At 35.2% G+C, this 13,930-nt stretch overlaps 1 protein-coding gene across 1 annotated transcript in view; it reads left to right on the forward strand.

The window, feature by feature from the left end:
* The window catches only part of ANO4 (anoctamin 4), a 241,617-nt gene that overhangs the window by 18,786 nt on the left and 208,901 nt on the right, over window positions 1–13,930 (forward strand). The window contains exon 3 of the mRNA XM_047066400.1: window positions 8,430–8,534. Coding sequence (XP_046922356.1) covers window positions 8,430–8,534 — 105 coding nt within the window. The remainder of the gene's footprint in view (window positions 1–8,429; window positions 8,535–13,930) is intronic.

The raw sequence follows: 13,930 nt of genomic DNA on the forward strand, positions 1-13,930 counted from the left end.
GCTGTTATCCTTATTTTATGGCTGGGGCACAGAAAAGGTTAAGTAATTTGCCCAAGAACATACAGCCAGTAAATGGTAGAGGCAAGATTCCAAATCAGGTAGTTTGATTTTGTCATTCAGTGTGCGATGTTACCTTCTTCTTCAAACAACTTGGTGGCTATATATTTCTAGCAAGTTAGTGTAGCAAAGTCTTGGAAAATTTAAATTAAAAGACCTGTAATAGTTAAAACCTTGATGTAAGAAGAACTTACTGAAAAAGGGACCAGTAGGATTCCATTGGAAACTTATCTAAGGATGCTCTACTTTTTAACTTTTTTGTTGTACTCTGCATTACACTTGGTTTTTTTTATCCTCCCCTTTTCTAGTTCCAATATTATAAAACACATAACCATTGCCCTGAGTTTTAGTGATTACTTTCTGGCCCTCATGTCAAGGTCTGGTCTCAAATTAGGGAACAGATTGAACTTAGAATTGCCTTTCATGTTTACCAGGAGCTACAGTGAAAGGGACAGGGAGAGACAAGGAGCAAGTAGGGAGAGATTTAAAAATGGACAGCCAAGAAAGACTTGTGTCTTTATTTATTATTAAAATTTGTTAATGCAGCTCTGTCAGTGCAGAGCTGAAGCTGGGCTCAAACTCACAAACATGAGATCATGACCTGAGCCAAAATCAATAGTCGGATGCTTAACTGACTGAGCCACCCAGGCGCCCCTAGACTTATATCTTTCTTAAGAAGCCACACTAAGGCTGACTTGTCTCTAGTTCTGCCAAGATGAAAGTCAAGATTCAGCTCTTTCCTTAGACAAAAAAAATAAGGAAAAAGCAAATGGATGGCCATTCTTTACAACAATAATAATCATGATACCACTACCTCACATTAGATGATGCTCCATTGTTTCCAAAGGGCTTTCATAAATATTTCTCCTACATCTTGCTAAGTTCTTTTAGCAGTCTATGAGGTGGAATTATCCTGATTTTACTATGGGTCAGGAAATGAAATTTCTTGTCCCAAAGTACAAAATTAATAATTGATGCACCCTCACTAAAACCTACGTCTTGTATTTCTTATGAGTGTGTGTGTGTGTGTGTGTGTGTGTGTGTGTGTGTGTGTGTTCTAAACTGTGCCACTTTTTCCCCTTGAAGATGAGAATTACTTGAGTGTGAGATTTTGGTGTTTTTCTCATCACCTTATCTGGAAAGAAAAAATTGAGAATTGTGGCCGAAACTTTTTTACTGAACCTGAGGAACCTGGCTGCTCTCCTTGAATAGATCTGAAGCTTGGGTGAAATTACATGTTTGTTTTATTTGTGAAATGGATTTTGGGTGTGACTGGAAGATAAGATCTTCCACATGGCTTTGAAATTATGTGGTAAAAAATGTATAAGAGTTACTTTGGACTTCTGTTTTATTTCTCATTGAATTGAAGGTGAATGTGGTATCTTTCAGAACAGTCAGTGGTGGGATTTGGAAATAACACTAATTATCCTTCATTTGAATCTCTTCCTCTTTAAGCGTTTTTTTTTTTTTTTTGTGATGTGTGATGTGAGTTTAGTAAACAGGGGGTGCTTAGGAAAACAAGCTATTTTGGGCATTGGTATCTGTGTTCCTTGCTCTCATTTGCTGAGTAACAGAATTGTGTTTTCTAAAAATATGTACCAAATTCTTCCCTTAGATATTTGCATTTTTGTTTCCCTTTGCTTAGAGACATATGCACATATTTTGACTTATATGATGCATGTAGAGAGAATTTTCTGAAGTCTTTTCACAACCAGTTGAACACACAAAGTGAGTGAAGAAAAGCTACAGAAAAGGCAGCCGCAGGGAAAACAAAATGACTAATTTCTGGAACAAGGATTGTGTTTTGTGCAGTGTAAAACTGTATCTTCTGCCTGAGGTTATTTGAAACAATTTTATATTTAAGAAGCTTGGAGAAATTTAAATAATAATTTAACTAAAGATCATACAACTATAACTAGTTACCTGAGCCCATAATTGTGGTAGGTAGTTAATAGTAAGCTTCCATTCTGCTTAATTTCCTAAGTTAGAGGTAAGAGTCATGTACAAGATGGGCAGAACCCTAGCGCTCATGAAGCTTGCTGTCTTGCGAGGCCATACTCTTTCATACATTCATCTCAAGCCCATCTATAGATTTATCATGCAAGAAAGTAAACAACATTATAGTAATGCTGAAGGTCTCATGTTTTCTATTCTGTAACCCCTCCTAATCCTAAATACTGTCTTCTCTTCCTCTAAAGAATGCCTGTTATCATAGCAACAGAACTCACCAGCTAGGATATTGCAAGAGCCCCCTGCCCACCCACCAAGAAGCCCTGCCAACAGAACTCACAAATCTTTCCTGCTTTGTAGCTTTGCAGCTCTGGTTTCCAAACTCTCTTTGGAACTGCTAGTGCAAGGATGCATTATAATTTAGGAGATCACAGTCTTGCCAGTCCTGAGAAACATGGAAACAGTTTTGTTGAAAGTCAGCCATTATTGGCTAAAGCACTGGGATTATTATTTCCATTTTAGACCTGAGAAACTTCTACCCGCTATTAGCTAAATGCGATTTTCCAGTCAGGATCCAGTCCAGAATTGAGTCCTTAGAACTACTCAATGTTAAACATTTGAAAGAATATCTTTAGCTAGTGACTGGTATGGGTGAATCAGTCTGTTTATTCCTCTTAATACAATGCTGAGCTTTCTTTTGGAAGAGAATAATCTTCCAATATTACTAGATTTATAGTTATGAAACACTAATATGAAAGAGTGTGATCTGTGTGTCTTTTCACAATAGTACTTACGAAGCATCCTCTGTTGTAAAGTCTTTTTTAGCTTGTGGCACATTAAATAGATTTTGGTAAGCACCATAAATGAAGGTAAGACACGGAGATGGAAAGTTTTTCTAGAGCCAGCGGAATATCCCACATGTGAATCTAGGGTTTTCGACTTCAGATCCTTGAGAAGAACTGAAATCATTTTCTTCCTTCTTAAAAGATACATTTTGAACCCTGGCTTGATGCAGGAAAAGTTTGTAAAGAAGACAATGTACTGCTCCCTCTCCTTAATACCATTCTTCATCTTAACATTGTCATAGAAACACTGAATTCACTATGAGGAATTGAAAACAAACTCTCAATTACAAAAAAGGGTATTTTTGCAGCCTATTAAATCCAAAAATATTACATATGAGGATTTATTTTAGATATTTATATAAAATTTTGGTATATCACTGCTTCCTATATTGTAAAAATATTGCATTTGACAATTTGTATTAAAAAATGCCTCTCGGGACAGGAACTACCAATTTTTATCTACAGAATATAAGTAAAATGTAGACAGATGCTCACATCTAGCATCATTAATTATGAGGAAATCACAGAAAATACCATTTGTCCCCTCTGGCCTACTTTACAGAGTCCCCCATTCTTTTGTGTTGCATGGGGAAGGTAAGATTTGACTTGTCATACTTCTCTTTATTTCTCTTTCAATGTGAAATAAATATTCCAAGTCCAAGTTACAGAATTTTTTTAAGGCACTGTTTTTATTTAGTCTATACCCTAAACCTGGAATTGGCCTTCATTTTCCAGAGAAGGAATATGCCATATAAAATTAGATACAACATAGAAAATAGATACTCACCTGGTGATCTAACACTATGAGCCATATTTGCATATATATATAAATGTCCATAATTTTCAATGGAGCCTCCAAAAATTTCATCTTTTCCATTTTATAAATGAGAAAAATGAGGCTCAAAATAATGACATTAAATAAAATGTCTCAGGGTCACATATAAACGAAATTCAAATCCAGGTCAATGTAATGTCAGAATCTGCTTTTTGTACCATTTTGTGCTGATTTGCAAATATAAGATCTGTCTGAATTCGGTTGAACAAGAAATTGAATTTTAAGTCATTTAAAATTATTAAACTATAACAGAATATTATTATATATTATATAATATTAAATGTAACAGAATAACTAAGAATAGTGATTTGATGGGAGGGTAGAGGACAAAGGGAAGTGGCAGTAGTATAACTTATATTGTCTTACATCATAGCAGGAAATAATAAGTAATAAATAAAATGGATCAAGAAACAATGGAACACCTACACATAAATAGCCAAAAGAAGTAAAAACAAACTCTTGAGAGTGTACTCAGGGGATAGGTTTGGATTGAGAAAGGGGTAAGTTTGGCAACTCTTGACTTTCATTATAAGCTTTAAGATTTTGGTACCTCAGCATTTTCTTTATTATTTGACAAAATTTGAGAAGACTTCACAAAAAGTAAATGTATGATCTAGAACATGTCTTTCATAGTTATCTATACATAACCTGTCAAGATGCCTTAAAATTATGGACGAGGAAAGAAAACTGGGATGTTTTCTTAGTCTGTATCCACTGTTACTAGTAATGTGAAATTGCAGTATAAGAGCATTAATTGAGCAATTAAAATGTTCAAGGCCTTGTTTTAGATTCTCTAGGAGATAAAAGTGAGTAAAGTTTGTTATCGGGCCTCCATCATGTTACAGTCTAGTTGAGAGTGCTAGAGATGAAGAAAAACCTAGATGGGAAGAAATGAGAGCTCACATGTCTGTGTCTACTCTATCCTGTGCTAGGTACTTTACCTACCTTATTTTTGATAGAAAAATGTACCACAGAAAAGATAAAATATAGGTAGCCATAAAAGTTCAAAATAGAAATAGTAGAAAGTGGTGTTTGCTTATTAGGATCAAGAAATGTTTTCTGAAGCAGAGTATTTAGGATGGGGCTCAGAAGTAGAAAAGGATTTCTATAGACAGAGATGGAATGGGAGAGGCATTGACATATTTGCTAATTGAGACTCCTATTTAGAGCTTGGTTTTTTTGGTTCCTTTTGTATGTAAGCATTTAGCTAAATCTGTGTAAGCTAGTTATAAATCTAAAATGAATTTTTAACCTATTGTTTGCCCAGCTGAAGATCTTTTATTAAATGTAAGCACTGCTGTCAAGGTTACTTTTTATTGAAACTACTTTCAACTTTACTCTCACACTGCAGAATCATAATTAAGATTTGAGTATAATCAATCAAGTGTGAGAGAATCTCAAGGCAAAATTGGAGATCACATGAATTTTGTGGCTATTTTTGATTTTTAAAATTGTGCATTATGTTCTCCACATCTTTAGGAAAGTTTTCAGCTTCCCTCTTTAATGTAACTTACTGGTTTAGTTTCGTTGGGATTACATTTGGTTTGCATGTCAGTTACTGTCAACAACAATGGGGGTTATATTTTATTTTAAAACTTGATCAGTTTGAAACTATGACATTTTCACCATCTTGCCTCTGAAAAAAGACCTTTGTGTTTTGACTCAAGTCAGAGGCCTCTTTGACTACAGAAGATATGATTCTCAACATTTTAGAGAACACATTGAAGCTATAGGACTAACAATAAATAAATACCAGACATTCAAAGTAGACATAGAATGTTTTGTATTGAAGTAATTTAGTCTTGTTCAGTTGACAGTATGTGCTAAAGGTGAAGATTGTCACCTTGAAGGATTTATTTGAAAGTGTCCTTGCACAAGTGATCACTTTCTATTTAGGAAAGTTTGCAAAAGCCCTGCTTTGTCATGTTGGACTTTAATGAATGACTTCCTGTCAGAAGTTCCAGACCCTTATATTATTACACTTTATGAAAGTATATTTTTTATTTCTTCTAGAGCAGATGAAGAAAGATACCTTAAATTTTAAGGATTCTAAATGTGATCTTAAGGTTTTCCGTGAAGAAAACTGCATCCTACAATTTTGAGCTCTTTAACGTATGCATTTAAAGAATTGAATTAATTTAGAAAATTTTATATTAAATTATTCCCTTACTGGTTTAACATCTATAGTCTTTAAGACTTGAATCCTGAATTCTAAATATTTAATGTTCTCTACTGACACAATCTGAATTTTTTAATGACTTTAAAATTATAAAAGTATTTTGTTTATTATAAAAAAAATAGAGAAGATAAAGAATAAAACAAAATATACCCATAATGTTATAGGTGAGATATAACCTGTGTACCCATGTGGACTAATTTCTTTCTGTCTTTTTTTCTAGTTATATAAAAGGGTGTTTTTTTAAATATACTTGAGACAAATCTATTTATCTGTATCTCTGTATTCATTTTCCTCACATTTTAATTTTATCTTAAGCATTAAATGTTCTTTAAAGAGACGTTAATGACCTGAATGCCCCCTTTATATTGCTGCTTCTGTGACTTCTTCTACTCCTATACTGTTCTTTAACAAAAAAAAATATTAAAAATTAGTGTAACTTTAGTTATTAAAATTTGTGGCTATTAGTCAAAACTACTTCCACATGAATTTATGAGCTTCTGACTAAGGCAAACAAAGGCAAATAAGTTGGGCTTCTATTGATTAGTCTATTTAGCAAGTCCTTTGCTTTTTAGGTTATGCAGTGGTATTTATCTTGGTCTGAAGTTCTAGAACATGGGACTGTTGGTAAATCCAGTTTTCTTATTTCTGACAGCCTATATTTGTAACTGCTTTGATATAGGGGCTATTAAAGAATGGTAGTTATGAGCATGGATTGGTATTGCATCTTTACAACTTAGTAGCTGTGTGACATTGGGCAAGTTACTTCTCACTGCACCTTCTTTTCAAAGGTAAAGACTAAATGAGATGAACAAGCACATAGCCCAGAGCCAGCCTAGAGGCAGTAGTGAATATTCTTGTTCTTTATTTTTTTATCATTGTTATTATAAGGTCTTTGGTTATTGAACAGAACAAAGGACTTAGTAGAGGTTGAAAAGCATCAGAACTTCTCCTTATTCACAGTGGCTGAACTTGGTGGAAATAAACCAAATAACCCATTTTAATTCCTGTTTGGAAGCTTAGTCTCAACTTCAGTAAGGCAACCACATGCATGCATTTAAGAAGTTCACTGTGTCTACAGTGCTTGACAGTGCTTGGCAGTCACTGAAATGCATGCTGGTATCACAAAAAATGGACTTGTGGCTTCTCATTATTCATAGCTAGATAGTTCTATACAAATGTCAGTGTTCCTTTGAAACATTATTATGGGTGATAATAGTAATGACTTCCAATTTACTGAGCACTGACTGTTCGACAGCTAAGAGCTTTTCATGCATTATCTCATCTAGTCCTCATGGCTATTCTGTGAGATTGTTATTAATATCACCCCTATCTTATAGATGAGGAAACCAAGATTTAGAGAGATTCAATGTTTCCTAATAAGAATTTGAATGCTCAGTTGTAGGACTCTAGTATCTGAGCTTATAGCTTGCCTTGTAGCTCTATGGCCTTTATGTTTCATAACTACCACACAGCCTTAGTCATTCATTCAACCTACATTTGTTGAGGGCCTACTCTGTGCTAAACACTGTTCTAAGTACTGAGTGATAGCATGCAGATAAAAGTTCCTGCCCTTCTAAAGCTCACCTTCTATTATGTTAAGTTACTTATGTCCTTGTCCCTCCTAGAATGAGTGTCCCTGTGCAATCATGACTATGTCATATTCTTTTTGAGTTTTAGGGACATAACAAATTTATTGAAGGTTAAGAATAATTTCTGGGCTTATGAAATAATTATTTTTACAAAAGTATTGGAAGCTAGAGCATGGCCTACTCTGTTCATCAGGCTATCTTTTCCTTTTAGCACTGGCTTTTAACCCTACCAGACTCCTCAAATTGGAGATGTTATTTGTAATTATTTTAAGAAGGATTTAAAGGTTTGTTAGTAGTAATTAAGCTACTTTTTGATTATCTTGGTTTCCTTGACTTCTTTAAATGTTCTATAGGTATGTGGAGCAGCATAAATAACCCTCTTTCTTTAGAACACACCAAAAATGCATCGGGCAAATCTAGTACAAGAGGTTTAATTATTTCATAGAATAAATAAAAGCATTCTGGTATAATTGAAAAATAAGTGATGTAGTAGGGAAGTCCAACTGTGAGGGGGAAAATGATATCTTTTTTCCTGTGATATCAAGAATATTAAACCCTTTTCTAAGAATGCATTATAATTTTAGAGAAGATGCTATAAAGTATTTGTGCTGAATGTCACTTTTGAGCCATGTGAAGCTAAAAATAATTTTAAATGTCCTTGGGTGGAGGCTAACATGTTTCATTCTTCACCTAGGAAATTATCAGTAAATACTATGAAGTGTGTGGTATTTTAAAAAAGTAATTGCCTTATTTTTTACATTGGAAATACAGTTAAACCTTTTTGGTCCCATAAGGATCAAATGGCTGGTAATGTTTCTCATTTTTTTTTTTTAAGTAATTTTTCCAAGAGGGAGGATCACTGGCAAACCAGCTGGCTGTTCATTTTAGATTTTGACGTTGCCTCTCCTTGGGACCCTAATGCTGGGCTCTCTGATAACCAGTGCAAACTCCATGAATATCTTTCATTTCTCTAGAAGGAGGTGTGGATTTGCAAGGCTACCAGCTGGATATGCAAATACTACCTGACGGCCCAAAGAGTGATGTGGACTTTTCAGAGATTCTTAATGCAATACAAGAAAGTAAGTTTCACTCAAATTTTAATTTGACCATGAAAGGAGAAACTATTCTAATACTTGGGAGGGATAATAAAACTAGAAACTTAGATGCCATGCTTTAAAAAATGTCTTAAAAGAGATACTGTGTAAGATAATTTTGAGACCAGAAAAGATGGCTACTGAACTGCAGGTTTAATTTGTGAAACTGAGTCACATAGTATTGGGGTGTTTGAAGAAGCCTGATGGAAAACTGGAGTGGAATTATAAATTCTATATATTTAGTATTCTGTGATATTTAACCAATATCTAGGAATTGTAATTTTTAGATTCCTTGATTAATCATAATCAAATAAAACTCTTTGAGAAACCAGAATATTATTCCTTTGTTCAAATGTAAGAGTAGTAAGAAGTAAATGTTGATGCAATAAACTGAATCAGGAATTTATTCTCCAAAACGGGTATCTTGAATATCTAATGATGGGCTGTGACCCAGGAAAGACCCCTCTCTTGTAAGCATTTTGATTAATCAAGGTTTACTCTTCTTACATTACTTTGTGTTTGGTAGTTGTCACTACGAATTTGATCATAAACCATACATTTACTCAAGTTGTAGATTCAGCATTGAGGATGGATGATGTAGTATCACATACTAAATCATTAACATTTGTGTCTCATTATTGGAGCTTTAATTCGAGATAATGATACTCCTCTTTTAAGATCCAACAGTATTGTACAGTTTCGCGTTTGAAGGGGTTGGATCTGAAGAGCACTGCAGAAAGAACCACTATAATTTTTTTGCTACTTTTGGTTTTGTGACACTGCATTTCTATACTAAATTTTTAGCGAGCAGCTTTAAGCATTTTCATAGCAGTTATCCTCTTTTGTTATTATACTGCCCTCCTGACCTTCTGAGATAATTAATACTTTCCTTTCATAGGTAGGACAGCTGAGGGTGGCAGAGGTTACCTGTTGAGGTAATATGATCAAGATTGGAGACCAGAGGAGGATAGAGGGTCTCCTACCCTTCATTTAATTCCTTTCTGAATGTGCTCAGTATGGGGTTTAAACACATCAAGGGGAAGGATCCTGAAATTGAAGATAAGGCTGGTACTAAGAGAAATATTTTTAATGAAGAATACAAGAGGACCAGTTATTTGTTCTGGTTGGGCAGTCCCTTCATATTAGCTTAATGAATAAAAGAGAAAAATTTCCCCAAGAGATTAAAAATCCAATTAATAGACATTGGAGAGAAAATAATTTTTTCATGGGAAGTTATAAAATTCTGTAATTACTTCATCTGATTTGAAAGATGATAGATTATATAGTGCTGAGAGGATTTTAAAAAATTTTTAATAAATGATAAAAGTTGGCTTCAATGCAAGTGCAGGAGATGAACTTAAAAGTTTTTAGGGCTGCGTGAACTTACATAAATTTAAATGTTTATGAGATTATACTTATAGTAATTTTTGTTAGTGTATTTTACTACAGACATTTATATATGATAACACTGTGAACAAGTAGAAGAGTGGAGGCTTATGAGTAGTTAATATTTAAATGTAAAACTAAGAAAAGGGAAATATTTTACTTTAAAATGAAAATAAACTTTTTATAGGTTTAAGAATTTTCTAATACTTTGTAACTAATCTGTTTTCTTGTTAAAAAATAAGTTTGATGCTGGGACGCCTGGGTGGCTCAGTCTGTTAAGCTTTCGACTTCAGCTCAGGTCATGATCTCGTGTTTTGTGGGCCCTGTATCAGGCTCTCTGCTGTCACTATAGAGCCTGCTTCGCATCCTCTGGCCCCCTCTCTCTCTGCCCCTTCCCCTGCTGGTTCCTCTCTCTCTCTCTCTCAAAATAAATAAATAAACTTAAAAATATAATAATTTTTATGCTAAGTAGGTTTGAGAAGCTGCCCATGTGGCCTGAGTCATTACTGGTAGGAGGGATTTGGACCTTTTATCTCCCTTCAGTTTCTCCCTGCATTTCAAATGTGATTCAGATATTTAACAAGTTAATTGAAATTTCTAAGTATAAAAATACATAGTTTGGTTCTTCAAGGGACTGTACTATAGATTATTGTTTATAGGAAGCTTTAAGAGACCAACTTACAAAAATGTAAAAATATATAGGATTTGGACATCAGGAAAATTCTTTCTCTCCTACGAGTATTTTTCTTGAGATGATAGAAAGATTTCATTATTTTCTTGGAATTTCTTGGACATACATATATGACCTTTAAGAACAAGCTAGAAAAGAGAGAGAAAGAGTATTTGAAACATGTTTTGAGTGTCAAAGGTAGGCTGACTGTTACAGTAAGTGCTCTTCCATTCTATCTCTTCCTATTCTTAAAACAACCCTATAAGTAATAGATGCTATTTTTTCCATTTTAAAGGTGAAAAAAACGGAGTATACCTCCCTAAGGCTAAATGGTTAATATTTGATAGTCAATGTTTAAACATATGTTGGCCCTTGTTCTGATAAATAAAAGATTAACTAAAAATAATTAGGAAAAATGAACTCCAGATTAAAAAAAAATTATTCTTATTTTGGGGCAGCTAGGTGGCTCAGTTGGTTGAGCCTCTGACTTCAGCTCCGGTCATGATGTTGCAGTTTGTGGGTTTGAGCCCCATGTTAGGCTCTGTGCTGACAGCTCAGAGCCTGGAGCCTGCTTGGGTTTCTCTGTCTCTCTCCCTCTCTTTCTGCCCCTCCCTCACTTGTGCGTTCTCTCTCTCTCTCTCTCTCTCTCTCAAAAATGAACATTAAAATTAAAAAAAATTATTCTTACTTTGTTATGTCTTGATGCAAGAATTCTTCTCCATGCTTCTACATTATAAAATACATTTACATTTTTTTTTCCTATAGTACTTACACCCTAACAATAGTTACATCTGTCCAACAATAGTTTCATCTGTCCAAAAGATGTCTTAGAATGGCTGGCCACCTATAAGTTTCTCAGCTTCCCCATATCAGATATACAGCTTCTAAGGAAGAAAAGAGTCATTTTATCCATTCATCCATCTATCCATCTCACCTGTCATGTGCCACACACTATGTTCCTCATAATCTTAAAGCACTGGTGAACATTTTGGTGCACAGTTAAGTTCAAGAAAAATTAAAACAGTCACAGATCACATTTGTTTTATTTTTCAAAATGAAAACTTGATTCTAACCTTTTGTTCCCCATCCCCATCCTTTGTTTCAGTAGAGTTCTGTGTTCCTGAAGTTCCTGGCTTTTGTTTTCTGAAAGCTTGGGCTTCTGAGTGACTAAAGCTTGGTAAAGGGAGAAAGAAACACACATAGATACCCAGAGACAGAGAAAAGGAATTTCCTGTCCAGCTCACTTAGATTGTCCTGCAGTGGTAGCATGGCTTCCCTTCGGTGTGTAGAAAGGGAGGAAATGACTGGGTTGTGTGCTGGGAGCCTGCACCTGAGCCACCAGAACTGCCAGTCTTGGCTGAGATTCTCTAGCCTGAGGAAGAAGCAGATCTTCTAGCATTCAGGGAACTTTGAGGGTTCTGGGAAGGTGGCAGTCTTCTCTTCCTATTTCTTTGTTGTAACTCTAGTATCTTGAGCAGAAAATAGAGTATAGTAGCCACTCAACAAATTTTGTTAATGAATGAGTGAATGAATGAATTCTATTCTAGACTTGCAAAGGGGGTGGTTCATGAGTAGCAGTGTGGCTTGGAGAACTGAGTGGTCTCTTTAAACATTCTGCTGTTTACAAAACCTCTGTAACCTTTTACAGTCCTACATGTGTGAAGTAGAGGAATGTCAGCAATGGCTGAACTGAAATTGTCTACCAGGCCAGTGGGGTGGGGACTTAGAGACAGATTTCACTTGATGTAATGATGACAAGATCATGGGGGCAATTCTTAGTCTTGAATTTGTCCAGTAAGATTCATAACCCCTAGTAGTCAAAGGATTTTAGTGCCTACTATAGTATATATAATAATAGCAACTAAAACAAAACTATTCTGATTTTTTTTGTCCCCAAATTTTTAAAATCTGGACTTTTTTGAGAAGGATCACTTAGAAAAATAATATATTTCATTCTGCAATTCGATTGAGAATCACATCTTAAAGATCTGCGGTCCATGAAGCATATGTGTGTGTATTTGTGAATGAGAATTTATTACATTAGAAAGCCATTAAAAAATACACCATTCAAAGGTTATACTGAACCTTTTAATTCTTGTTTTAAATTATCATCAATGCCCATCCTTTTCTAGAGATCATTCCTTCCCCCCACTTTTTTGTTGCCCACTTCTCCTGCTTTGTCCTCGGTTCTTGTTTTCTTGATTCCCAGCATATACAGATAACAGACTGTGGGGACTCTAGAGTGGCATTCACACCATGGCACATTATTGTGTCGTAGTCCATTAGATTCTTGTGAGGGAAAGAGAGCAAAAAGCAAAATGTTTGAAATGAGAACTTGGAGGTTGGAAGGCTCATTGTTATCCTATAGTCTGACCCTCTGTGCTTGCACGTGTGCCCACATAATCACAGTGCTGTTCCTGCACTGGTGGTCCTCTGTGCTTCTGTGCCTGCAGAGACTGAGTCATTTCTCAGTGACATCCAGTGAGTCATTTTGAATCCAATTTTTTGAGCCCTGATTTCCAATTTTATTTTTAATCTGTATGGTCATGCTGTTTCAAAGGGGAAGATGGGGAAGAGGGAGGTGCTGACATACATTGCACATGTAATCTTGCCTGGCAACTCTCGCTTGGCTTTTTACCTATATTATTGTATTCAGTCTTAAATTCTTTTTGCCTTAATTTCCACATCTGATAAAGGGGAATAGTTATAGTAAATCTGCATAAAGCCCTTAATGTAGTGCCTGGCACATGGCAAGTGTTGGCTGCTACCTTGTCCTCATTCCTCTCAATAATCCTGTATGGTAATTTGTATTATCCTCACTGAAAAGAGAAATGTATTAAAGCTTAAATAAGTTAAATAATCTAATGGCTAGTAGGTGTGAAGTCTAGCATTTGAATCCAGGCTTGTCTGAATCCAAAGCTCATGCTCTTGCCAAAGAAAGGGAAATTATGGTCAGGAGACTCAGGATCTTTAATGTAGAACATCATTGACCTCCTTTAAAGTTGCTAAAAGGTAACCAAGGCTATTGAGCAAAGCTAGAATTAGGTACTCAGTTCTTCTCTAAGTATCACTCTCAGATTTTAAGAGGTGCTGTTATTATCTGCCTTGTTGTAGAAGTAACCACGGTGTCTGTCCGTTTCTTTAGAATGAAGTAGTGGCAAGAGAAGCTCTTCATAAGAAACATGCTGTCCCAGGAACAAGTTAATGATCTTGGCCCCATTGCAGAGTGCCCTATGGGTACCCCATGCTATTGTCTATGCTGCGTTTTATATAAACCGCATCATTACTGAGCCAGAAAATGCAAATGACATTTTTTAATGACTAC

This window comes from Lynx rufus, unplaced genomic scaffold (genome assembly GCF_022079265.1).
Source record: "Lynx rufus isolate CCGP_SWC_20201006 ecotype Redwood Valley unplaced genomic scaffold, mLynRuf1.p SCAF_7, whole genome shotgun sequence".
NCBI lineage: Eukaryota > Metazoa > Chordata > Mammalia > Carnivora > Felidae > Lynx > Lynx rufus.